Source organism: Bombina bombina, chromosome 5, assembly GCF_027579735.1.
Source record: "Bombina bombina isolate aBomBom1 chromosome 5, aBomBom1.pri, whole genome shotgun sequence".
In the NCBI taxonomy this organism is placed as follows: Eukaryota; Metazoa; Chordata; class Amphibia; order Anura; family Bombinatoridae; genus Bombina; species Bombina bombina.
In genome coordinates this window covers 683,196,656-683,224,622 of record NC_069503.1, presented here as the reverse complement: position 1 = coordinate 683,224,622, position 27,967 = coordinate 683,196,656, and the positions used below count along the sequence as shown (strand labels likewise).

General features: G+C 41.0%; 1 protein-coding gene across 1 annotated transcript in view; it reads left to right on the top strand.

Moving 5' to 3' along the window:
- WRNIP1 (WRN helicase interacting protein 1) overlaps positions 1 to 27,967 on the top strand; it is a 359,165-nt gene that overhangs the window by 15,379 nt on the left and 315,819 nt on the right. The window contains exon 3 of the mRNA XM_053714658.1: positions 259 to 488. Coding sequence (XP_053570633.1) covers positions 259 to 488 — 230 coding nt within the window. The remainder of the gene's footprint in view (positions 1 to 258; positions 489 to 27,967) is intronic.

Sequence of the window (27,967 nt, the reverse complement as noted above, 5' to 3'; positions counted from 1 at the left end):
TTAATATCATATTTATAATGGCGTATTGTATTATAGAAAATCCGACCAAAAGTTTTTTGACCTAAAGCCACAAAACTGAAAGGAGGAAAAAAAAAAACATGTTTATTATTGCTTTGCTGGTATGTGAACTAGGGAGAATGGAAGAGGGAAAAGCCCTAGTTGATGCATTTAAAAACCACGTTCTGTATTAATTGGAGCCTGTTGGAAAACTAACCTGGGGTACTTGACGTTCTCCTTTTGTTTCCCTCCCATTTGTAGGACACCTTCTTGCCTCACGTGGAGTGTGGCACAGTCACTCTTATTGGGGCTACAACAGAGAACCCCTCTTTTCAAGTGAACACTGCCCTGCTGAGCCGTTGTAGGGTTATTGTCCTGGAGAAGCTGAGTGTTGAAGCTATGGAGACGATTTTGATGAGAGCTGTAGACTCTTTGGGGCTCAAAGTCCTACAAGATGATGAGCAGCCAGACTGCAGCAGTGATGCACCAGAGTAAGTTACAGAGCAACAGCCTGGTATTGGTACACAGAAAAAGCATAGTGATTTGTCAAGTGGCTCACTGAGGGAGGGAGCAGGAGGGTGGAGAATCAACCTGTAGCAGAACACTAAGCTCAGTCAGGGTATCTTGATGTGCTTGAATACCTCAGATGTTAGGCTAAAAATAACTTAAAAATAACCTTTACAATGTTATATATGTTTAAGAAAATTATACATTTTTGTGGTAATAAACGTTATTGCATTTTCAACATTGATTAAATACACATAGAAAAATATACATAAACTTAGAGTTTAAATTTTCTGTGTTTATCATCAATCATTCTTATTGAAGTAAACAGAATATATATAAAACAGTGTGTGTGTGTGTGTATGTATGTGTGTATATGTATTATATATATCTATGTGTGTGTGTATGTGTGTGTATATATATATATATACTGTATATATATATGTGTGTGTGTATATATATATATATATATATATATATATATATATATATACTGTATATGTGTGTGTATGTATGTATATATGTGTGTGTGTGTGTGTGTATATATATATATATATATATATATATATATATATACACTGTATATGTGTGTGTATGTATGTATATATGTATGTGTGTGTGTGTGTGTATATATATATATATATATATATATATATATATATATATATATATATATATATATACTGTATATATGTGTGTGTATGTATGTATATATATGTATGTGTGTGTATATATATATATATATATAACAAGTTAAATTACATAAAAACAAGTAATTGTAACACGTCAATGATATACAATCTGGTCTATTGAATCAAATATGAGCTTATGAGAATAATATATTAATAGGTCATCTTAAACAAACTATAGTTTTTCCTCATGTATTTGTTTAATCAATGTTGTCCTGTGTCTTAAAAATGTTCTCTCATCGTTGTACTTTTATCTTAGTACCCATGGGCAGTGCTGCTGAATTTGTTAGTGCTTTATAAATAAAAATGATAACTATAAATTTGAGATCTAATATAACAAATAATTAGGGACAGTATAACATGTTTAAGAAACTTACAGTTAATACAGTTAATCTGCCTTAATGCTTTTTCTACAAGCTTTGCATTTTAACCCATTTTTTAATATATATTTGTTTATGTATGAAATTGAAGTGTAGTTAGGTGTATGATTTAAACACCAGCGTTTACTTATATGTTATTGGATCTAACAGTTTGACAGAAGTATTCCTTATGTTTGCCTAAATTTTAGGATCAGTACTTTTTTTTTTTTTTTTTTAAAGACTTTCTCACTGTAAACTCCCCCTCCACACTAGCTTTGAGCTTTTAAACATCAGCCTGGGGAAGCCTGTAGCAGCTGTGTCACTGTTGAAACTTTGTCCTGCACAGTATGTTATTGAATGTGGAGGCATCAGATTACTGTATATTCCAGAAGGGATTCCCCTGCTCTATAAACTTCTTTTCGGCTGCACACAACTTATGTCAGTGGCTCGTTTATTTCATTTGCAGGAATTTTGTGACCCAGTTTAAAAAAAAAAATAATAAAAAAATAGTCCCCCCCCCCCCCCCCCAGTAAATATAGCATTTACATTTTAAGTTAAAGGGACAGAAAATTAAGTAACAAAAACTGTTACAGCAGTTTATTAATGTTTTATGAATTCCCTCTGCCTTTATTTTTATAGGGACATTCTAATGCAATAATACAATTAATTAGAGCATTTTACTGTTAAAGGGCCATTATACACTAATTTTTTCTTTGCATAAATGTTTTGTAGATGATCTATTTATAAAGCCCATAAAGTTTTTTTTTTTTTTTTTTAAATGTATAATTTCTCTTGCAAGGTGTATCCAGTCCACGGATTCATCCTTTACTTGTGGGATATTCTCATTCCCTACAGGAAGTGGCAAAGAGAGCACACAGCAGAGCTGTCCATATAGCTCCCCCTCTAGCTCCACCCCCCAGTTATTCTCTTTGCTGGCTCTAAGCACTAGGGTCTCTCTACGGGAGGGTAAAGTGAATGTGGTGTTAGATTTGTAGTTTTATATCTTCAATCAAGAGTTTGTTATTTTTAAATGGTACCGGTTTGTACTATTTACTCTCTAGCAGAAAAGTGATGAAGAATTCTGCTGAGAGGAAAATGATTTTAGCATGTTGTAACTAAAATCCACTGCTGTTCCCACACAGGACTGAGGAGTACCAGAAAACTTCAGTTGGGGGGAACAGTTTGCAGGCTTGACTGCAATGAGGTATGTTCAGTCATTTATTTCTAGACAAGGCTGAGATAATGCTAGAAGACTGACAAGATCCCCATGTGGGGAGGGTAAGCTATGTTCTGAGACTTAGTATAGAATTGAATGCTTACATGACAGGGCTAAATAGGCTGGTTGACACTAAGGCAGGGCAATCGATTATTTATTAAGAAATACTCATTGGAGACATCTTTTTAAGCACTTTGGAGTGTTTTACTGGGGTTATTATCCACATGGCATAAATTTAGTCACTTAGAAGTGATTTTTGTAGGCCTCACAACTCCGGAGTGGAGTGGGAGGGGCCTAATTTCTCGTCTCAGATGCGCACTTAGAATTGAGAGACTGTTTCATGCTTCTTCATATGGAGGGTCCAGCTGCTGATTGAGGGCCTAGAAGAGGCTTTATTTCCCCAAAACTGATCCCTAAGGGCAGGTAGGGCCACAGCAGTAAGCTGTGGCAAGGTGCTGTAGTTTATTAACCGATTGTTGGCTTTAGGCTGTTCCGGTTTGGGCATTAAGGGGTTATTCGTTCTGAAACTTGCTGTGCAATCATATTAAAGCCTTAGGTACATACTGTGAAAATTTCAAAAGGATTGGTGCATTTTTCACTATTTTGTAAAATTGTGTGCTCTTTTTATTTCTGAAAGGCACAGTAACGTTTTTTCAAATTGTGTTTTTTATTTGATTAAAGTGTTTCCCAAGCCTGCTTGTGTATGCTACTAGTCTGTTAAACATGTCTGACACTAAGGAAATCCTTGTTCAATGTGTTTAGAAGCCATGGTGGAACCCCCTCTCAGAATGTGTCCCAATTGCACTAATATGTCTATACACTTTAAAGATCATATTTTTGGACTTAAAAGTGTGGCCCTAGATGATTCTCAGACTGAAGGTAATGAGGATAGTCCGCCTACCTCTCCCCATGTGTCACAACCAGTTACGCCCGCTCAAGCGATGCCTAGTACTTCTAGTGCGTCTGCCCCTATTACATTGCAACAACTATTGACAGTCATGGATAATTCCCTTGCGGCCTTTCTATCCAAACTGCCAGTTTTTCCTGCAAAGCGCGATAGCTCTGTTTTAAGAACAGATTATGAGCAGTCTGAAGCTTTGGTAGCCCTATCTGATGTACCCTCACAACACTCCGAAGTGGGGGTGAGGGATTTGATGTCTGAGGGAGAAATTTCCGACTCAGGAAAGGCTTCTCATCAGGCAGAATCAGATTCATTAGCGTTTAAATTTAAACTGGAACACCTCCGCGTATTGCTCAGGGAGGTATTAGCCACTCTGGATGATTGTGACCCTATGGTGGTCCCAGAGAAATTGTGTAAAATGGACAAGTACCTAGAGGTCCCTGTATACACTGATGCGTTTCCGATCCCTAAAAGGGTTGCGGATATTGTTACTAGGGAGTGGGACAGACCAGGTATCCCTTTTTGTCCCCCCCCCCCCTATTTTTAAGAAAATGTTCCCCATAACTGACCCCAGGCGGGACTCGTGGCAGATGGTCCCTAAGATAGAGGGGGCTGTTTCTTCACTTGCTAAGCGCACAACCATACCAATTGAAGACAGTTGTGCTTTTAAAGATCCTATGGATAAAAAATTAGGTTTACTTAAAGAAAATTTTTGTTCAACAAGGTTTCCTTCTCCAACCTATTGCCTGCATTATTCCTGTAACTACTGCAACGGCTTTCTGGTTTGAGGCGCTGGAGGAGTCGCTCCAGACGGAGTCCTCATATGACGAAATTATGGATAGAATTAAGGCTCTAAATCTAGCTAATTCTTTTATCACAGACGCCGCCTTGCAATTAGCTAAGTTAGCGGCAAAAAAATTCAGGTTTCGCCATTATGGCGCGCAGAGTGCTTTGGCTCAAGTCATGGTCGGCCGATGTGTCGTCAAAATCCAAATTATTAAATATCCCTTTCAAGGGAAAGACCCTTTTCAGGCCAGAATTGAGATTATTTCAGAAATCACTGGGGGAAAGGGCCATGCTCTCCCTCAGGACAAGCCCTTTAAGGCTAGAAACAATGCTAATTTTCGTTCCTTTCGTAACTTCAGGAGCGGTCCGGCTTCAGCCTCTACAGCTGCAAAGCAAGAGGGTAACGCTTCACAGCCCAAGGCAACCTGGAAGCCTTACCAGGGCTGGAACAAGGGTAAACAGGCTAAAAAGCCTGCAGCTGCTACCAAGACAGCTTGAAGGGGTAGCCCCCGATCCGGGACCGGATCTAGTAGGGGGCAGACTCTCTCTCTTCGCTCAGGCCTGGGCAAGAGATGTTCACGATCCCTGGGCATTAGAGATTGTATCCCAGGGATATCTTCTAGAATTCAAGGACTCCCCTCCAAGGGGAAGGTTCCACATTTCTCGTCTGTCTACAGACCAGACAAAGAAAGAGGCGTTCTTACGCTGTGTAGAAGATCTACATACGATGGGAGTGATATACCCAGTTCCAATTGCAGAACAAGGTCTGGGTTTTTACTCAAACCTGTTTGTGGTTCCCAAAAAGAAGGAACTTTCAGACCAATCCTAGATCTAAAAATTCTAAACAGATTCCTCAGAGTCCCATCATTCAAGATGGAGACCATTCGGACAATCTTACCTATGATCCAGGAAGGTCAATATATGACTACCGTGGATCTAAAGGATGCGTACCTGCATATCCCTATCCACAAAGATCATCATCAGTTCCTCAGGTTCGCTTTCCTAGACAAGCATTACCAGTTTGTGGCTCTTCCATTCGGTTTAGCCACTGCTCCCAGAATTTTCACAAAGGTGCTAGGGTCCCTTCTGGCGGTTCTAAGACCGCGGGGCATAGCAGTTGCGCCTTATTTGGACGACATCTTAATTCAGACGCCGTCCTTTCACAGATCCAAGGTTCACACGGAGATTGTATTGTCCTTTCTGAGGTCGCACGGGTGGAAGGTGAACGTCAAAAAGAGTTCTCTGTCCCCACTCACAAGGGTTCCCTTCCTAGGAACACTAATAGATTCAGTAGAAATGAAAATATTTCTGACGGAGGTCAGAAAGTTGAAACTTTTAACTACTTGCCGAGTTCTTCATTCCATTCCTCTGCCATCTGTAGCTCAGTGCATGGAGGCAATCGGATTAATGGTAGCGGCAATGGACATAGTCCCTTTTTCTCGGATACACCTCAGACGACTGCAACTATGCATGCTCAAACATTGGAATGGGGATTATGCAGATTTGTCTCCTCAAATTCAGTTTGACCAGGAGACCAGAGATTCTCTTCTCTGGTGGTTGTCTCAGGGAATATGTTTCCGCAGGCCAGAGTGGGTCATTGTAACGACCGACGCCAGTCTGTTAGGCTGGGGTGCGGTCTGGGACTCCCTGAAAGCTCAGGGCTTATGGTCTCGGGAAGAAACGCTTCTCCCGATAAACATTCTGGAACTGAGGGCGATATTCAATGCTCTTCAGGCATGGCCTCAACTAGCTGCGGCCAAATTCATCAGATTTCAGTCGGACAACATCGCGACTGTAGCTTACGCCAATCATGAGGGGGAACAAAGAGTTCCCTAGTGATGATGGAAGTAACCAAGATAATAAGGTGGGCGGAGGATCACTCCTGCCATCTCTCAGCAATTCACACCCCAGGAGTAGAACTCCACCCGGAGGTATTTGCCCAGCTGACTCAGCTATGGGGTACTCCAGAATTGGATCTGATGGCGTCCCGTCAGAACGGCAAACTTCCTCTCTACGGGTCCAGGTCCCGGGACCCCAAGGCGGTATTGATAGATGCTCTAGCAGCACCTTGGTCCTTCAATCTGGCTTATGTTTTTCCACCATTTTCCTCTCCTCCCGCGTCTGGTCGCCAGAATCAAGCAGGAGAAGGCTTTGGTGATTCTGATAGCGCCTGCGTGGCCACGCAGGACTTGGTATGCAGACCTAGTGGACATGTCATCTGTCCCACCATGGACACTGCCAATGAAGCAGGATCTTCTAATACAGGGTCCGTTCAAGCATCCAAATCTAGTTTCTCTACGTCTGAATGCTTGGAGATTGAACGCTTAATTCTATCAAAGCGTGGGTTCTCTGAGTCAGTTATAGATACTCTGATTCAGGCTAGAAAGCCTGTCACCAGGAAAATCTACCATAAGATATGGCGGAAATATCTTTGTTTGTGTGAATCCAAGGGTTATTCATGGAGTAAGATTAGGATTCCCAGGATATTGTCCTTTCTCCAAGAAGGATTGGAGAAAGGTTTGTCAGCTAGTTCCTTAAAAGGACAAATATCCGCTCTGTCTATCCTTTTACACAAGCGTCTGGCAGAGGTACCAGACATTCAAGCGTTTGCTCAGGCTTTAGTCAGAATCAAGCCTGTCTATAAACCTGTGGCTCCGCCATGGAGTCTAAATCTAGTTCTTTCAGTTCTTCAAGGGGTTCCGTTTGAACCTTTACATTCCATAGATATTAAGTTGTTATCTTGTTATCTTCTGCTCGAAGAGTTTCAGAATTATCTGCCTTACAGTGTGATTCACCTTACCTGGTGTTCCACGCAGATAAGGTAGTTTTGCGTACCAAGCCTGGTTTTCTTCCTAAAGTTGTTTCTAACAAGAATATTAACAAGGAAATAGTTGTTCCTTCTCTGTGTCCTAATCCTTCTTCGAAGAAGGAACGTCTGTTACACAATCTTGATGTAGTTCGTGCTTTAAAGTTCTATTTACAAGCAACTAAGGATTTCAGACAAACATCTTCCTTGTTTGTTATCTATTCTGGTAAGAGGAGAGGTCAGAAAGCGACTGCTACCTCTCTTTCCTTTTGGCTGAAAAGCATCATCCGTTTGGCCTATGAGACTGCTGGCCAGCAGCTTCCTGAAAGAATTACTGCTCATTCTACCAGAGCAGTGGCTTCCACATGGGCTTCTGTTGAACAGATTTGTAAGGCAGCGACTTGGTCTTCACTGCATACTTTTGCCAAATTTTACAAATTCAATACTTTTGCTTCTTCGGAGGCTATTTTTGGGAGAAAGGTTTTGCAAGCAGTGCTGCCTTCCGTTTAAGGTACCTGTCTTGTTCCCTCCCTTCATCCGTGTCCTAAAGCTTTGGTATTGGTATCCCACAAGTAAAGGATGAATCCGTGGACAGAATTTATGCTTACCTGATAAATTACTTTCTCTTGCGGTGTATCCAGTCCACGGCCCGCCCTGGCATTTAAGTCAGGTAATATTTTTTTTATTTAAACTACAGTCACCACTGCACCCTATGGTTTCTCCTTTTTCTTCCTAATCTTTGGTCGAATGACTGGGGGGTGGAGCTAGAGGGGGAGCTATATGGACAGCTCTGCTGTGTGCTCTCTTTGCCACTTCCTGTAGGGAATGAGAATATCCCACAAGTAAAGGATGAATCCGTGGACTGGATACACCGCAAGAGAAAGTAATTTATCAGGTAAACATAAATTCTGTTTTTGCTTATTTTTAAAGAACATTGCTCTGATTTTCAGACTCCTAACCAAGCCCCAAAGTTTTATTTGAATACCGTCAGCTACCTTCTCCAGCTTGCTCCTGTTTGTGTAAAGGGTCTTTTCATATGCAAAAGAAGGGGGAGGGGGGAGTGTCTTATTTCCCACTTGCAGTGGGCTTTCCAACTGCCTTTTCAACAGAGCTAAACTGAAAGCTTCTAAGTATGTTTTTAAACCATTTTATACTGGATTTTTATATCAGTATCTGTGCATCTTATTCTTTATAGTAGTGTCTATTACATGCAGTTATATGAAAATGAGTGTATACTGTCCCTTTAAACAAATGCTTCTTGGTAACATGGTGCCTATCCCCTGCAAAGGAGCTAATCACATATTTAAGATGAGCTTTGAGGCCAAAATCCATTACCTATCATAAGCTGAACACATGGTAGGTTAGCCAGTCAGGAGCATTATTGTAGCTGTTAATACGCTGTAATTCATTTGAAATATTATCCACTGCCTTTGTGGAATTGTTTGTGCTGTTGCAGCTTCAATCTCTCTCATCCTCTATAGAGCTATTTAACCTGGAATCTTGATTATGCTTTTTGGTTTAGAAGACATTTCCCCAGGACACATAGGGCTTAGTTTGCATTAAGCTGGTATTTGGCAGTAAACACAAACAGACCTCTACTTATAAATTATACAATGCTTGAGATAAAGAAAAAGCTGAATATAAAGAATGATTCTTTTTAGAAATAAAAGTAAGAAAGTGTAGCACAGACCTGATCTTTGGTGCCTCTTACCTCAACCCAGGGTTTTCTGCATATCTAGGGAGACTATTGGCTGGGTGTAAGGCCAAGCACTTCTCAACATTTTGTCAGGCCATCTGTGTATCCGATGGAGCTTTTGTTGTCGCAGGCTCTATATTTAAAAGGATACCATTAATATTACTATGATTGGTTTCACGGGCACCGGGCTGCCAGGGTTAAACCCCTACCCCCCTACAACCTCACCCCTGTTGTTTCTCAGCAGACTTGGACTCCTCAGAGCCACTGTGATCTCTAGGAATCTTTGTGTGCTTGTTTTTGGGTTCCTACTTTGTCAGAGAAGAGCTGGTCTCTGACCGGAAAAACCCTCCTAGGCTGGCCGGACTCCTGGAGCTCTCTGTCGCCCCCTTCACAATGGACACCTGCCTAAGCCCTCTTCGGCTGGCCGGGCTCCTGAAACTCCCGGTCGGCCACAGAACAGCAGGACACCCGCTAACTTTGCCACTAGTCGCCCCAGTGGCCCTTTGCCCCAGAGCTCCGCTCTTTTGGGGATGGGTAGCCCCTAGGCAGGACAAGGGGTGGTGGAATTGCTAGAGGGGGGCTACTTGGGGAACTGTGGATTTTGGACACCCCTACCCCTCAATCTTTTCTTCCGAGGAGGAGAAGGACTATGACCAGGTGAAGGAACGCATCATTACCTAGTACGGGCTCACCCCAGAGACCCATCGACAAAAGTTCAGGGATCTACACAGACAAGACAGGCAACTGTATACCGAGTGGACCCACCGGTTAGCCCGCCCCTTGAACTCCTGGGTTACAGGTTGCCACGTAACCACACTGCAGAAGGCACTGCAGCTCATCTTCCTGGGGCAATTTTACTCCCTCATCTCGGCCGAGATCCGGGACTGGATTAAGGATAGGAAACCAAGAACTGCTGATCAGGCGACCATCCTGGCCGACCAATATGGGATTGACCGGCGCCAGACCTGCGCCACCCTTGCTCCAAGCCGGGCCCCAGTACCTACCCGACAACAGCAACCCCGTCCGATCCCTGCTTCCCAGGTCGGACGCACAGACTCCCGCAAGTGTTTTGCATGCGGAGGGTGGGAAACCTCTGATACCACTGCCCGCACAGGACAACCGCAGCCTCTCCACATCCTGCAGCCAAGGCACCCCCTAACCCCGCAGTGGGCTCCAGCTACAGCCCCAGGATACCAAGCGGCCGCCCACTACACTTATGAGGACCACCCTGACCCCTCTGTCGAATGGGTCAGTGAGGAGATTGGGGTCCTGCAGGAGGTGGGAACAGCATCCGCGGACAATCACCAGCATCATTGCCAGGAAGTTCTGGACAACGGACAGGCTGCAGAGGGATTAAGGGACACTGGTGCTACTCTCACCTTGATCCAGCCTCACCTGGCCCCCAACTCCAGCCGCTCAGGGAAAACCATCGCTCTCCGAGTGGCTGACGGGGCTGTTGTCCAGGCTCCCGTAGCACAAGTCTATTTTAACTGGGGTGCAGGTGCCCGTGCTGTGTAGGTGGGCATTATGAGGAAGTCGCCGGCCGAGGTACTTTTAGGCAATCACCTCGGCCACCTTGTCTACGCCTTTGTGGAAGATACTCTCCCGGACGTGGCTGCAGTTGTCACCCGCCAGCAGACCCGACAGCAAGGCATTTCTCCAGGACTGGGACCACAGGTAAGACCAGTTTCCCTGACTACCTCTCGACCCCGTCCCCCCACCTTCCCAGCCTCTAGCCATCCCAGACGAACTGTCCCAACTACCCCCTTGCCTCAGCCTCCAACCCCAGACCTACTGCCCGACCAGCCTATTATTTCCCTGGGCGTCCACATACAGAGACCGAGTAGGGTCCGACCCTCAAGGACCCGGTGAGGAGCGCTTCCAGTCGGTCGGAGGGCTCCTGTACCGGATCTCCAAGAGACGGAAGGGTCAGGTGCCTAAACGACAGCTAGTTGTACCGGAAAAATTCCGGTCTGATCTGCTACAAATAGGACATGATATTCCCCTAGCCGGGCACTTAGTGAAGACCCGAACCCATCACTGCCTAGATCAGATATATTACTGGCCCGGAATTGGAGCAGAAATTAAGGAATATTGTAGAACGTGTGAAGTTTGCCAGAAGGTAGGGAAAACCGGTGACCACAAGAAAGCTCCCCTGCACCCCCTCCCCATTATTGAAGAACCCTTCAGCAGAGTTGCTGTGGATATAATAGGTCCATTAGCCCGACCCAGTCCCTCCGAAAAGAAATATAATCTCACCAAATACCCGGACGCAATTCCTCTGGCCAATATCCAGGCGGAAATCGTGGCAGATGCCCTGCTCCGGATATTCTCCAGGGTAGGCTTCCCCCGGGAAATGATCTCTGATCAGGGAACACAGTTCACTGCGGACATTACTAGGCAGTTATGGAAGCTGTGCGGCATTAAAACACTGCACAGAGCGCCATATCGCCCCAAAACTAATGGGTTATGCGAGAGGTTTAATGGAACCTTAAAGCAGATGCTGCGGACCTTCGCCACTCACAAAAATTGTGAAAGATCCTTGCCGCACCTTATCTTTGCCTACAGAGAGGTGCCCCGCTTGTGGAGGACTCAGAGAGTCTCCCCATGCCTAGAGCTTCCCCTTCCCAACAAAACCCCCCAGGGAATAGCTGATATCGCCCTAGATAAGAGGTTAGCGGCTGCCCAGAGGCAGCAAGTCAAGCATTTGACTAAAAGGTCGGCAAGATATGTTCTCTAATGTCCCTGGGTATACCAAAGCAGCCATACACAGAGTAGAGACTCCGGAACACACCCCTCTTAGGCAGGCCGCTTACAGAGTCCCCAAAGCAGTCAGTGACAGTATGCTCCGGGAACTCCTGGGAATAATGGACTTCGTGTTGTTGAACCGTCCAACTGTCCCTGGGCCTCCCCGGTGGTAATGGTACCCAAGAAAAATGGCACTACCCGGTTCTGTATTGACTACCGTAAGGTCAATGACAGAACCACCACCGACACCTACCCCATGCACCGAATTGATGACCTCCTGGACAGAATTGCCCAAGTTCATTTCCTGACCACTCTTGACCTCTGCAAGGGATACTGGCAGATCCTTCTGGAACCCGAGTCAGTCCCCAAGTCTGCCCTTCAATGTTCAATACAGGCCGGGAAAAAGCTATGGGAATGCTGATGGTCTTTCCCGGCAGACTGAACTAGAGTGCTCCTCTGACAGCCCCAAGTAGACCCGTTTTGGATCTAGCCGGGTCTGCCAAACTGGAAGGGGGAGTTGTCACGGGCACCCTCACCCCTGTTTTTTCTCAGCGGACTTGGGCTCCTCAGAACCACCGCAATCTCTAGGAATCTTTGTGTGCTTGTTTTTGGGTTCCTACTTTGTCAGAGAAGAGCTGGTCTCTGACCGGAAAAACCCTCCTAGGCTGGCCGGGCTCCTGGAACTCCCAGTCGGCAGCCTCACAACGGACACCCGCCTAACCCCTCTCCGGCTGGCCGGGCTCCTGGAACTCCCGGTCGGTCATAGAACAGCAGGACACCCGCTAACTTTGCCCCTGGTCGCCCCAGTGGCCTTTGCCCCAGAGCTCCGCTTGTGGGGATGAGTAGCCCCTAGTGAGGACAAGGGGTGGTGGTATTGCCGGATGGGGGCTACTTGGAGAACTGGGGGTTTTGGACACCCCTACCCCCCAATATTTACTGGGCTGTAACTCCAGCAACGAATCATGCCTCTTTTTGGACTGTGGCATCTGGGGACCGAGAGCTTTAAAATGACACCCTGGAAGTGCAGCCGCTCCACCGGGATCACCCCGAGACCGCCGCCCCTGGGTACTGGGACTCTGTGGTACTGTGGCTGCTATGGAGGCGCCAGCCTGTCTGGAGGGGCGGGAATGGCGGGAAAACTGTGGGATTGTCCTATGTCTTATCAAGATGAGTTCCTGTATAAATGTTGTGTGTTTGTCCAAATAAAGGGTTCTCCTTTGTTACATCTAAATGCTAGTTGTATAGTTATTTGGGTGGGGATTGCTGAAAACATTTTCTCTCCGCTACATAGCGGCTGGTTCCAGGTGTTGGAAGATCGTTTTGGTGGAGCTACCCAGTTGGGGTAGCAGGGGATCTGTCACAATTGGTAAATAAGGATATACACATCCATTACAAGTTTAACAAATACACTTAATGGGACATTCCAGCGAAATTGGAATCCACTTGCAAACATTTCAGTTTTGAATAGAAGCATTTTTGTAATATACATGTATTAGCAGAAATGCTTCTAGTAAAGTTATAGCTGTTTCAAAAGTGTATTTAAGTAGGCACCGTGCGCCAGCATTTTGAACACAGCACTTGCTTCGAGAGCCTAAGGTTCTTGTATCATCTTGTAAAGACTCAATTTGGTTGTTACTGACATGATACAAGCCCCACTGGTGATCTGAGCAACTGCAGTATTTAAAATGATGCACTGCATGCTATGCACGTGCAGAAAAATTGTTAAAACTAAAACAGTGGTAACTTTTACTAGAAGCATTTTTGCCAATACATGTATATTGCAAACTAGGCGATAAGCCTGCCCAGAGGGCAGTCTATGTTTAAAAAATACAACCCCCCAAGCTAATGTTACAAAAAATTAAAATAGTAAAATTACAGAAAAAAATAAACAAAGCTATCCAAAATAAAAAATGTAAACCCAAACTAATACCCCTATAAAAATTAAAGATCCATACCAAAATAAAAACACCCCCTAATCCAGGGGTCGCCAACCTTTCGGACCTCATGGACCACTAAACTCACAATTTTGAATCCCGTGAACCACTAACATTTTTTTTTTTTAAAAGGTACAAACCTCTATAAAGTGTGTGTGTGTGTGTGTATGTGTATATATATATATATATATATATATATATATGTTAGTTTTGGTTCGCACCACTTCTACTAATTTAACACTGAATCATTTGAGTGGTCTGACTCTTAAGTTAATATCAGAGCCACCCTGTGCACGGAGGGAAAGGGGATATTAGATGCAATACTTAAACAAGAGGTTTGTGAGAGAATTAATCCTCACACTAAGATTCCCTATATCCGGCACCAGAATCTAGGGTCAATTCACCAATAAACTAGTGATCCATATAAAAGACAATGTCCCTTTAAACTCCTCAGAATTACATGCATAATATCTAATATATAAACAAGAAGACTTGACATAAATCGTTAAAATAACGACATGAGATACAATCACATTTGCGATAAGTTTATATGCTGAAAAAACTTCAAGAAAAAAACGTCACTAACTATATTTATAGCACGAACGTGGGCCCACTTGTAAACTAAATATTGGCCAATATTTTATACTATAAGTATAAAATAATTGCCAATTTGTATCCAGTTTTCTTTCTTCAAATGTTACACATTATATGTGTCAGCCTCAATGTAGCTGCAATGCCTAGATTCTGGTTCCGGATATAGGGAATCTTAGTGTGAGAATTAGTTCTCTCACAAACCTCTTGTTTAAGTTTTGAGGTGGAAACAGAGAGGCAGAAAGTGTGAAAAAAAGAATTATGTTTAAAAGGACCGCAAGACTTCCAAGTTACCTCCCCAGTTAGGAATTATTCAAAACTACTGATGATCATGAACTGGCATTGGAGTCATAAATTAAGTTTATATCAGAAAGCTCTCAATATAGATGTGAGCTAACCACGACTGATGTTACTGACAATTACTATAATACTGGTGGGATATGGCTGATCTGCTGGATGGCAATTACTGAAATTCAGGTGGAATAAAATTATTATAATGAAAAATAATTAATATTTAATAAAAAAAAAGAAGATGGAGGGAAGACTAACAGTGATGTAAGTCCATCTGAAGGAATTAGGAAAACTACTACAAATAGACAGGTAAAGGGAAGAAAATAAATGAAATAAATGAAATAAGATAAAAAATGTTTTAAGATTTTCTTTTTTTTTTTATATATACTTTAATTCCAGTAATTCAAGCCAAGACTATATCAACCTTTGTTGGCTTTAGAATGGAAGCATCTTCCTCTGAGCAGCGCACTGGGCGGGAGGAGTTAAAAATACAATCTAGCTACGCAAGTTGTGCAGTACTACGCAACGTGCATAGGGAGATTGTACTCCGTCGGTTTTCACTGATGTCTAGCCAGGCACTGTACGGAGTTGCGGCGTGACGGGGTGACACCATCAGAGGAGATTAATTTCTGCTTGATGGTGTCAAGGACCACCAACATCTTCTTCTCGTGGACCATCAGTGGTCCATGGACCACTGGTTGGCGACAGATGCTCTAATCTAATACTAAACTACCAATAGCCCTTAAAAGGGCCTTTTGTAGGGCATTGTCCTAAGTTAAACAGCTCTTTTACTTAAAAAAAAAATTACCAATTAACCCCTAACAGCAAAACCCCCCACCCAACCAACCCCCCAAAATAAAAAAACCTAACACTAAAAAAACCTAATAATCTGATAGATTGGTTTTCATTAGCCAATATTCTCCTTTAAGTTTAAAGGTACAGAAAATTTTACTTAAACATTGGCATGTGTTACAGACTTGTGAATCGGATGTTTTAGAGTTCTCCAAACCTCTTTTTTTTTTTTTTTTTTTTTTTTTTTTTTAAATAATTTTTTATTGAGGTATTGAGTAGTAACAACAAGATAAGGGATATGTCCAGGCTCAAATCATAGTTAACAAAAGTGAACATACAAGTCTTGTACAGGTAATAGACTTAAGTTAAAGCATTGAGGTACAAGTATTATAATTGTAATTGCTATACCTAAACCACAGCGGTGCTATACACAAATGAATGAGAACTTTCATAATACAATATCACATATTCCACAGGAAAGGAATAGCTGCTGGCATAAACTATAACACTGTGTTTAGAATTTTGATCCTGGAGCGTATGACACATAAGGTGAACAACAAAAGAAACTAATGTATGACGAGAATGGATGACTGGTACATATAATAATGAAACCTCTTTTTTTTGTAGTATGAATAAGAATGATCCCCAAATTGCAGTAGTTATCATTAAATAGTGTATTATTATTCAGAACAGCTTGGGGCAAAACGGGGGTTAGTTTCATAGTTTTGTTGTGGGGAGGGAAATACAGCGGGCAAGAGCCGCTCTAAATGAGAATAAGGGGAGCGGAGCCAGTTAGGGTGTCTATCCAACAGGACTCTTGGGACTCTACACTTTATGGCCAATATGTGGGTGGTATCAAGGAGGGAGAGTTATTTGTTCACATGACTGGGAAGAAAAAGATATAACCCACAAAGAATATTTATACCGTAATAGTAGGGTTGATCTGTCACATGTGACGGGTACAATGGGCTAAGCACATAACAACAGAAATCTGGCAATAGGGAGATACAATTTATGATGCTCAATACCATGTGTAGTGATTGAGCTATGGTACTGTCGAAAGCAGCTGTTAGCTAATTACATATAACTATTCTTGGGTGTAGAAACTGCGGATAAGAGCTATTCCAAATGGGGCCCCAGATATCCAGGGCTAACAGTTTTAAGGAGAATGAGCTTAAATATACAAAAGCAAGGTATCTAAGTCAGTGGCGTTAACCTTTTAAAGAAAACAGTAGCTTTTAAATATGTGCAAAAAACTCAAACCCATTATGGTCACTCTTAAGTTAATATTAGAGGTATGAGGCATAGAAAAACTAAATAAAAATAGTAATGAGACATATCTAAGTGACATTATTTAGATCAGGAATAGTTGAAGATGTTTCATAATGAAAGATAGAAAGCCGGGCTCCCCAGAATCATAACGGTATACTTTCATAAGAGTCATATATTGTGATTTAGAGTAGGAACTGTCAAACAATCAGGCTCTTTATGTCATCTGAGCAGTTAATGTTAGGAACAGTGAGAATAAGTAGAAGCTCAACACACATTCAATTGCCCAAAAGTAGTAATACGGAGAACAATAACTTATACACTAATCTTTTAAAAGGGATAATGTAACAGTTAACTCAGCAATACTAGATGTTTAAGGGGTGTGATTTAACCTAATAAGTGAGATTCCCAGTCCAAATGAACTAAACTTGCTCTAGGCATATTCGATAAGGCCTTATGGGGTTACAGAAGCTTATAAACATAATTAATTGAAGATGTATCCAGGCTGATTAGAGAGCATTAATAGGATTGCATTTGTGAAAGAACATTAGCCCTATTGTAAATCTTGAAACTCAAGCACTTGGCATGGAAGTAACAGCTACAAATCTGAATCTATAGATTAGATGGCTATCATGAAACACTGATTGAAGCTAGCCTAATGTATACGCAGTAAACATTAAACGTTTGTAGTAGATCTTCAACAAGGCTGTCTGGATTTTTGCTAAGATACCCAAAATGCAATAGTAGGATGGTATTCAGCGGTGGTCACATGTGTAAAGCAAGCTAGTAGATATAATATACAGTGGACTATTGTCACGTACATAAAACCACATGATACATATATTTCTTAATGATCAACCGGCCCTGGTACATATGTTGTAGACTTTTAAACATTTCTAAATGAAACATATTAAGCTATATGGTAGTAAATAATAGGCATGTAAACAAGGCAAATATATATATTTATATTAAAAAAAATGAAAAAAAAAAAATAGATAAGGTCCTTTATATAGTCCCCAGATCTCAAACCTATATGTTATTAGCAGGGGCGGTGAGAGTAAAAAATAAGATATGGGCCAATGCATTGTAACAGTTGTCAGGTTTAGGGCCCTAAAGTTTAGCTAATACCGGACTTATGAGTTTACCCAATGCCAGTCTTAAAGCAGCACAGATACAATGGAAACAATAACTGGGCTAATCGATGTAGACACTGCAGTAAACCCATTAGTGACCGTGAACTGAGAAAGTCCCAGGCTATCGGGACCCAGCAATTGAATGTCCCCTTTATGTCACAGTGAATATTACAGCTCCCGATGTAATGTTGAGATCCTCCGCTCTCTCGTAGGTCAGCCAGAGTTCGGATTTCAGCCCATAACTTCTCGGATATCTCGTTATCTCCAACTAGAAAGCCAATCGCACCGTCTCTGGCTTTGAGTACATAGGATTCTGCGAGCGGGCCCCTGCTCTGTGCACCAGAGTCACGTCCATCCGTCGTACTAGGCTCTCAGAGCTGCCGCGCAGCTGTGTCATGGTGTGACCCCGCTTCCGCTGCATTAGCCCATGGTGAGCGATCCTGCGTTTTCACTTCAGAGTGCAGTGTATCCTCTGTTCCGGAGATAGAGGGCCGCAGAGAGCTATATTGCTTACAGTAATCCGTTCGGTCCACTGTACCAGGCTCAGCACTCTCGTCCATGCATCTCATTTCCTCCAGGTCTTGAGGTACATCTCCTCTATGACATGGTATACTTGGGGCGCAGAGTCTGGTACCTTCCTCTATCCCACATGGTATTGATGGAACTCTTTTTAGGTTCATAGCTGCTCTCAGTTCTTCCATGAGTCCTTGGTGGTGGGCTTCCATGGAGATTAGTAGGTTGCGTAGCGCAAGTACAATTTGCTTCTCCATAGGTTGACTTAAGTCTGGGTTCGTGTGTGAAAAAAGAAAGGTAGTTCTGCCAATAGCCACAGTGCAGAGATGTTTCATAAAATGGCTGCTTACTCCATGTAGTTATCACATAAGGCCAGATGATCCCTGTGCTGTTGCGACGCCAAACACTCTGACAGGGAAGCCTATATCAGCTGATTCACATTCTAGAGCTTAAGTAAGAAAGGAATTACAGTTTAGGATTCTATTTCTTATTTCATATACTGATTTATTTAATCCTATAGCAGGAGCTCTGGAAAGAGACGTCTTGCTGCTTCGGCTGCTGGCTCCGCCCCCGACCGAGTTCTCCAAACCTTTTATGCCGGCCTATAAAAGAGGTAGAAATTTTAAAGATTCACTAGTCAGAGCAGATATTGGCCCACTTAAAAAGAGGGGGGTTCAGAGCTATATAGGCAAGAAAAATTGGGGGAATTTCCCATGCCTTGGTTGCTCTAACTGCAACAACATGATTAAAAGCCCCACCTTTAGTCATCCTAGGACTGGACATATGTTTCCTATTAAGGATTATTTTACATGCAACACAGAATATGTGCTCTATATGATTAAGTGTCCTTGTGGATTGGGGTACGTCGGAGAGACCACCCGTAGTGTCCGTGAACGTATGGTTCAACACAAAAGCAGTATCAGGACAAAAAAATTGGATGCCCCTGTAGCTTGTCATTTTTTGTCTGCTGGACATAATCTTAATCAGTTAAGATTTCAAGTGATAGAGCATGTTCCAGTACCTAGAAGAGGTGGGGATAGAGCTAAAATCCTTAAGAGTAGAGAAATGTTCTGGATTAATAAGTTGGGGACATTACACCCTAATGGGATGAATAGGGATTTTGACCTATCTGTATGCCTTTAATACATGTCTGATTAGATATGTTATTTAATTCCTTTTTCTTTCTTTTTCTTTTGTTACAGATGATTATGGATTCTGTTCTGCTAATTTACTTGATGTATGTATATATATACAATTGTATTCCAATGTATATGAGGTCGGTGAGTTTCACCTGAACATTATTGAAATGTATAACTTTGCTGACATTTACCTGTGTACCTAGAGTAGTATGTAAGGGGTTAATTTGAAATGTGCAGATTTACAGGTGTGTGGGTGTGGTTAAGATGGTATTTAAGGATGATTATGTGTAGAGTTTAGCCATACATGACTAAGGACTGTGTCCGAAACGTTGTTGTTTGATTTTGTTTGGTCTGGCTACTCCTCAAGCTGAATAAAGCATCTTGAAGAAATATTTTGGTGGTGCTGCTTCACTTTTGTTCATGCATTTTGTGGGTTCTGGCAGGAACCTGGACGCTGGCACACCTGAAACATTCCCTGTGCTGGATATATATGACTAAAAAAACCTAAGCTACCCATTGCCCCAAATCAGCCAATAAGATTTTAGTTTCTCTCATCCTATTGGCTGATTTCAAAATTTCAGCCAATAGGAATGCAGGGTACGCCAATAAATAGGTGGTACTTTGCATTTAATCTTCAGTGTGAGGCGGACGATCGCATGAAGAGGAGCCTCCACGCTGCTTTGGACCACCGCCGCTGAGGATCCGTGCATCGGGGAAGCCAGCTCTGCACCTCCACTCTGCGCCGCCTTCGCTCCGGATGAAGGTAGAAGATGATGGAGCCACCTGGAAGAAGACCTCCGCCAGAATTCAGGAACGGTGAGTACCTATTTAGGGGTTATACTTAGGATTTTTATTTTGAAGATTAGGGATTTTATGGTCTTGTAAAAGAGCTGAATGCCTTTTTAAGGGCAATGCCCACACAAATGCCCCTTTTGGGGCAATCGGTAGTTTATTTTGGGGAGTTTGGTGGGTGGTTGTTTTTTTTTACTGTTTGAGGGGACTTAATATTTTTTAAACGTGAAAGAGTTGTTTAACTTAGGGCAATGCCCTTTAAAAGGCCCTTTTAAGGGCTATTGGTAGTTTAGTTTAGATTAGGGTGCTTATTTATTTTCATAGGGATTAGGTTTCATTTTTTTTATATTTGATCATTTTGTTTATTTTTTTCTGGAGTGTTAGACTTTTTTATTTTTTGTAATGTTAGATTTATTTTTTGTAATTTAATGTTAGGATTTTTTATTTTATTTGTAATTTAGTAGTAATTGGGTTCATTTAGGGGGGTGTTAGGTTAGGGGGCTTAGTAAATAAATTAGTTATTTGCGATGTGGGGGGTTGGTGGTTTAGGGGTTAATTTGGTTTATTGCGATGTTGGGGGTTTGTCATTTTAGGGGTTAATAGTATAATTGGCATTGTAGGGTTTGGTGGTTTAAGGGTTAATATTGTAATTTATATGTCCTCTTGGTGGTTTGGCGGTTTAAGGGTTAGGTAGTTTGTGTTGTGGGTGTTTGGTGGTTTAAGGGTTAATTTTTTTGTTGTTAATACTTTGTGCGGGCGGTTAGGTTTATTTTTTGTTAATAATTCGTGCAGGCGGTTAGGTTTTTTTCTCCTTAATACTTTGTGCAGGCGGTTAGGTTTATTTGTTCTTAATACTTTGTGCTAGTGGTTCGTTTTTTTTATTTATTATTATTTATTTCTTTGCGGGCGGTTACATGTTGTTTTTTTGTTATTTTGTGCGGGCGGTTGCGTGTTTTTTAATTTTTTTTATTTTAAGTCTTTGCCTTTGCTGCACCCAGGTGGATTCTTTTGGCTGCCTCGTGCATCCTTTTTGAGGATGTGTGCACAACTGGCGAAGGACGCATTACAAACGCGATTATAGTATAGATATGTTTCTATTAAGATATGTAATTCATCTATGTGCATTTATATTTTGACCGTAATGTCCCTTTAAGTTGATTAAAACAGATGTGTATTTAAACCTGTGAATGGATACAAGATATCAGTCTATGATAACAGCAGGGAAGACTGTTCCTCTTGACTGTGAGCTGTTGACTCACTTATACACATGTATTCTATAAGTGGTATAAGAAGTTTGCTAGTATGTTTTAACTTTTAGGTTAAACACTTAAATTCATCCACAAAAAACTGCTTTAATAAATTAGAGTATCTTTAATACATAACTCTATAACTTTAATGGGTTTTACATTTCAGTTCTTACCCAGTTTAACAAAATTCTCATCTTCCAGTAAAAAAAGAGGTCATACAAAAGTAATGCTAAACTGAACGACCTAAGAAACATTTTGTGCTTTTCAAATCACTTATTTTTTTACCAGTGGTTTTTCATTTCTTTCAGTTCAACTCTTCATCTGTTTAGCTGGCGACATGTCAGTTGTAAGTATTGATGCTCCTATAGTTTGTTTTTATTTAGTCTCCAAGTAGCTCTCAGTAAACAGGTCTGTAGCAGCAGAATAAAGTGCAGAGTTCATATGCTAGCATTCACAGTTGATATATGCTGTTTTATTTTGGATGTTGGCAGATACTGTTGCCAAGTACTCTTCAACAGTGCCTGTGCAAAATGAAATGTTGGTAAATGCTGTTTCACTAGTCCTCTACTTTAAAACCATCCATGTAGGTGAAGCTTGTGCACCTCCTGATATTTATCTTTCAAACTCCTAAAGCACTACTTGCAAAAATGACCTAGGTATCAACGACTCTCAGTAAAATCATATTTTCCCTTTCAAAGGGGTCCGGAAGCTCCTTATTCTTTTGAGAAACTTGTTTTAAAACCATTTTACTGTATGTGTGTATGTATATGTGTGTGTGTGTATGTATGTATGTGTATATAATATAAAATATATATATATATATATATATATATATATCCAAAAGTAGACAATGGCAACAGCACTTTTCTTTATAACACTTCTTCTTTATTAAAGTAACATTAGGATAAAAACACAGCTAATTATGTTGTATATATCTTGAAATGCCCATGTGGGCGGGGCTATGTAGGGGAGACAATTAACCCCATCAGGGATAGAATAAGTGCACACAAGTCCTCTATTAGGTGCAAAGATATGACATTACCTGTCTCATCACAATTTATAACAGCAGGACATACTGTTAGCCAGTTAAGGTTTCAGGTCATAGACCATATCCCTAAACCAAGGAGAGGAGGCAATAGAGAGTTGCTACTTAAAAAGAAAGAAGTATGGTGGATAAAAAATCTGAAAACATTGTATCCGAATGGATTAAACAAGGATTATGATCTACATTTGTTTTTATAACTGTTTTTAAATGCCTGTGTATAATAATTGTGGATATGTGTTTACTTGTAATATAATGTAAAGAAACATATATGTTATACCACACAATTATACATTTAAACATTGAGAGATAAATGTTTAAAATAATAAAGTTAAAAAATAAAGTTGAAAAGTTCAGCTAGAACCTTACCGGTTGGGGATACCAACATGAGCTAAGTTCAGGTAAAAAGATTTTTGCAATTAAGTAAGCCACACCCTATACACAGGTGTACATAAGGGAGATGTTTGTTCTTAATCTATAGCATGAGGAAGGGCCCAAAAGGCTTGAAACGTCACTGTGTTTTTATCCTAATGTTACTTTAATAAAGAAGAAGTGTTTTAAAGAAAAGTGCTGTTGCCATTGTCTACTTTTGGAATTATATATGGGAGCATGGCAGGCCTCCCAGGCAAACGTGCACTGCAAAGGTAAATCTACCAGAAGCTATACCCAGTGAAGGGTTTTCCAAGAAAGTCCAGATAGCTGATCCACCCACCTGCTGACAACTACCAGTGGGTGCAAATATGTAAATAATATCTCCAAATGAAATGCACTCACTGGACTTTTTGGGTAAAGAAATCCAAAATTTATTTATATATATGTATTCTGCATTTGCCATTTTGGTTGTAATTGTTCCATTTTGTAGAGAATGTTTAAAGGGACACTACTTGATTTTTTTAAAATTGTTTAAACACCTTGATAATGCCATTACTACCCATCCCCCAGCTTTGCGCAACCAGCATTGTTATATTAACCCCTTAACGACACATGTCGTACAGGGTACGTCGCACACAACCTGGTCTTTAAAGACCAGCGACGTACCCTGTACGACATCAGGGTTTAAAGCGGCTGGAAGCGATCCTGATCGCTTCCAGCCGCTTTCAAGGTATTGCTATGATGCCTCAACATTGAGGCATCACTGCAATACCTTTTTTCCCAAACCGATGCAGAGAGAGCCACTCTGTGGCCCTCTCTGCACCGGTTGCGATGGGCCCGATCGTTGGTGGGTGGGAGCAGCTTCAGGGAGGCGGGTGGGCGGCCCATCGCTACCCGGCATCCGGTTCCTGAATGTGCAATGTGCACGCCGGGTGCCGGGAGCGTGCGGGGGCCTGCAGGGAGCGCGCGATCGCGTAACAGCCACTGCCACCAATGAATTTATGAATGGGAGAGAGGGAGAGGGAGGGGGGGGAGAGGGAGAGGGAGGGGGGGAAATAATTTTCAAAAGGATCTGGGAGGGGGAGAGGGAGGAGGGTATTAGGGGGGGCAGCTACACTACAGAAAACATTTAATTACATGAAAAAAAATAAAAATAAACATTTTTTGGAGGCAAATTGGGTACTGGCAGACAGCTGCCAGTACCCAAGATGGCAGCAAATAGGATGTGGGCAAGTGTTATAGAGCTGTTTGGGGGGGATCAGAGAGGTTAGGGGCTAAGGGGGGGGTCCATCACAGCTAAACATATATTTTTTTTTTAAAAAAAATTCATAAAAAAAAAAAAAAGCCTTTTATTTTAGTACTGGCAGAGTTTCTGCCAGTACTTAAGATGGCGGGGACAATTGTGGGGTGGGGGAGGGAAGAGAGATGTTTGGGAGGGATCAGGGGGTGGGATCTTTCAGGTGGGAGGCTGATCTCTACACTAAAGCTAAAATTAACCCTGCAAGCTCCCTACAAGCTATCTAATTAACCCCTGCACTGCTGGGCATAATACACGTGTGATGCGCAGCAGCATTTAGCAGCCTTCTAATTACCAAAAAGCAACACAAAAGCCATATATGTCTGCTATTTCTGAACAAAGGGGATCCCAGAGAAGCATTTACAACCATTTATGTCATAATTGCACAAGTTGTTTGTAAATAATTTCAGTGAGAAACCTAAAATTGTAAAAAAATTTAACATTTTTTTTTATTTGATCGCATTTGGCGGTGACATGGTGGCATGAAATATACCAAGATGGGCCTAGATCAATACTTGGGGTTGTCTACTACACTACACTAAAGCTAAAATTAACCCTAGAAGCTCCCTACATGCTCCCTAATTAACCCCTTCACTGCTGGGCATAATACATGTGTGGTGCGCAGAGGCATTTAGCGGCCTTCTAATTACCAAAAAGCAATGCCAAAGCCATATATGTCTGCTATTTATGAACAAAGGGGATCCCAGAGAAGCGTTTACAACCATTTATGCCATAATTGCACAAGTTGTTTGCAAATAATTTCAGTGAGAAACCTAAAGTTTGTGAAAAAAAATTATGAAAAAGTGAATTTTTTCTTTATTTGATCTCATTTGGCGGTGAAATGGTGGCATGAAATATACCAAAATGGGCCTAGATCATTACTTTGGGATGTCTTCTAAAAAAATATATATACATGTCAAGGGATATTCAGGGATTCCTGAAAAATATCAGTGTCCCAATGTAACTAGCGCTAATTTTGAAAAAAAGTGGTTTGGAAATAGCAAAGTGCTACTTGTACTTATTGCCCTATAACTTGCGAAAAACGCAAAGAACATGTAAATATTGGGTATTTCTAAACTCAGGACAAAATTTAGAAACTATTTAGCATGGGTGTTTTTTGGTGGTTGTAGATGTGTAACAGATTTTGGGGGTCAAAGTTAGAAAAAGTGTGTTTTTTTCCATTTTTTCCTCATATTTTATAAATTTTTTTATAGTAAATTATAAGATATGATGAAAATAATGGTATCTTTAGAAAGTCCATTTAATGGCGAGAAAAACGGTATATAATATGTGTGGGTACAGTAAATGAGTAAGAGGAAAATTACAGCTAAACACAAACACCGCAGAAATGTAAAAATAGCCCTGGTCCTTAAGGGAAAGAAATTGAAAAATGGCTGTGTCCTTAAGGGGTTAATATATTATATATATATATATATATATATATATATAATATATTGTTATATTATATATAAGACTCTACAGGCCGCTGATTATCTCATTACATTTTATCATCTTTTCACAACCAAACATTGCTAGTTCATGTGTGCTATATAGACAACATTTTGCTCAATTCTGTGGAGTTATTTGTTGTCTAGACTGTCCCCTTGACAGTACAAACCCCCCAAATTTGAAGTAAATCAGTTCAGCAGTTTGCAGATATTCATTGGAGAATTTAAGCTGTTTTGTAACCTCACACATTGGTAGAAGAAATATTAGTAATAGCCACATCCTAAATGGCTTCATGGATTGTTGTAAAATTTGGAAAATGTATGAATATAGTTCCTTGAACACCAAGGTGTATTTGTTGATATACTTTGCTCAAAAGTTGCAGAATAACAGTTTTATATGCCTCTACACTAACTTAAAAATATTGGGCTAGATTACAAGTGGAGCACAAAGGTTGTTCGCAATGCAAACACGAGCTTGCATTCACATTGCTTGGAAGCATTGCACACACGAGAGCAAGCTTCCATAGACTCCAATGGAAACCTCCTCATGCCGTGAGACATGGCATGAGAACTAGCGCAGCGTATGGGGTAAGTCACGCAGCAATGGCGGTAAATTGTAAATATATATGATTTTGCTTATATACATATATATTTATGTGTTAATGTGTGTATATATACATATTAACACATAAATATATATGTATATAAGCATATTCATATATATTTACAGGGAACACACAGTTCCCATAGACTGCAATGTAAAGGCACTTTTCAGTGCTGTGTTTTTTTTTTCTTACACCCTACACCCACCAACTTTAGCCCCCAAAAACTGCTAAGTGCGGTTACTTTATTAAAAAATAAAGATGCTGCTATCTTTATTTATTTATTTTTTTAAAATAATTTTTATTGAAGTCGTAAACAGGTGTGACATAGGAGATACGTCCCAAAACAAAAACCGATAAGGAGGTACACATTGCTATTACAAAGATATTGTCCACTAATACAGGTTACGCCTACTTACAATACAATTGTGAGGTTAAAGAGTGGTACGCATAGGCGGTTATTATCGAAGTAAGGAGGCCATGTTTACCTGGAGGGATGAAGGAGCAATGAGGTCAACTAGGCAAAGGAAGCAAGTAGAAGGGACATTATACACCCATTTATCCAAATTGTTGGCAAGGAATTTGGGCTATCTATAGTGAGACTTCAGTTTTATAATATAATATTATGAAAAGAATAAAAATAAGAATGGTCCCCACATTGCTGTAGGAAATATAGATTAGATTATTTATTCGAGTGAGATTAGGGCCAGGGGGGAGTTGATTTTATGTTTTTTTGGGGAAGGGGAACTCAGCGGGCGAGAGCCACTCTAAATGAAGTGAGGGGGAGGGGGCGGAGCTGGTTAGAATGTCATACTAGTACACACTTTTGAGCCTCTAAGTACATTACAAATAGGGGTATCTCCTGTTTATGCTATGAGTAGTGGTGGAGAACTTAGATGTGTTTTGGTCTCTTTCACAGTATGAGCACTTAGATAACATATTATATATTAGTAGTTTGTGCTTATATAAAATGCAATGAAGCCTAATATCATAAAATTGACTAGGGTAGTATGTACAGTTGATATTAACCCTTGCGGTATCTTTAGGGATTTACTCATATCGTTAGAATGTATTAGTGAACAGAATATAATTAAATTGAGGGAGCTAATGTATCCTCAAATTGTACCTGCATCCCTGTCCCGGCCACTGGCAGAGCGCAGGTGTTAAAAGCAGAAAATAGGGCTCCCTCATATGTATATACCAAATATAGTTATGACTACGAAGGTCCAGATAACCATGTGTGAATAGTTGCTATACTATTAACCAGTCCTACATTTGGTGATCAGAGCAAAATATTTTGATGAGCCAGTGTTAGAACTCATCTTGGTAGAATAAACAGTTATATACCTGTACAGGTATATGATATAGTAGCAGTTGATAAAGTTATCCTTCTCCATATTAATGTTACACTTACATCCCACTGTAATGTGTGTAGATACCTAAGTAGGTCTAGGAAACAATGCTGTTAGATTAAATTGCGATATGAGTCCTATTATATCCCTCTGTACATTGTGATAAGGCCATCTAAACATTGCTAAATTACTATATGCATTATGAAATTTTAGGAAGATAAAGAGCAGTTATAGGGCCCCCCTAAATAGCCAGAACATATATCAAGTAGTAACAAATCCTAAATATTAAACAACTTTGTCATCTTTAAGAAAAAAAAACACAATTAGTCTGGGTATATAGGGTCTGACAAGATGATCAACATTTGAGCTGCCCATTAAGTGAAACTAAGTAAGTGGGATAATCTAGAACTCTGAAAGTACTTGGAGTGGAATGAATGTTTCTACATATATT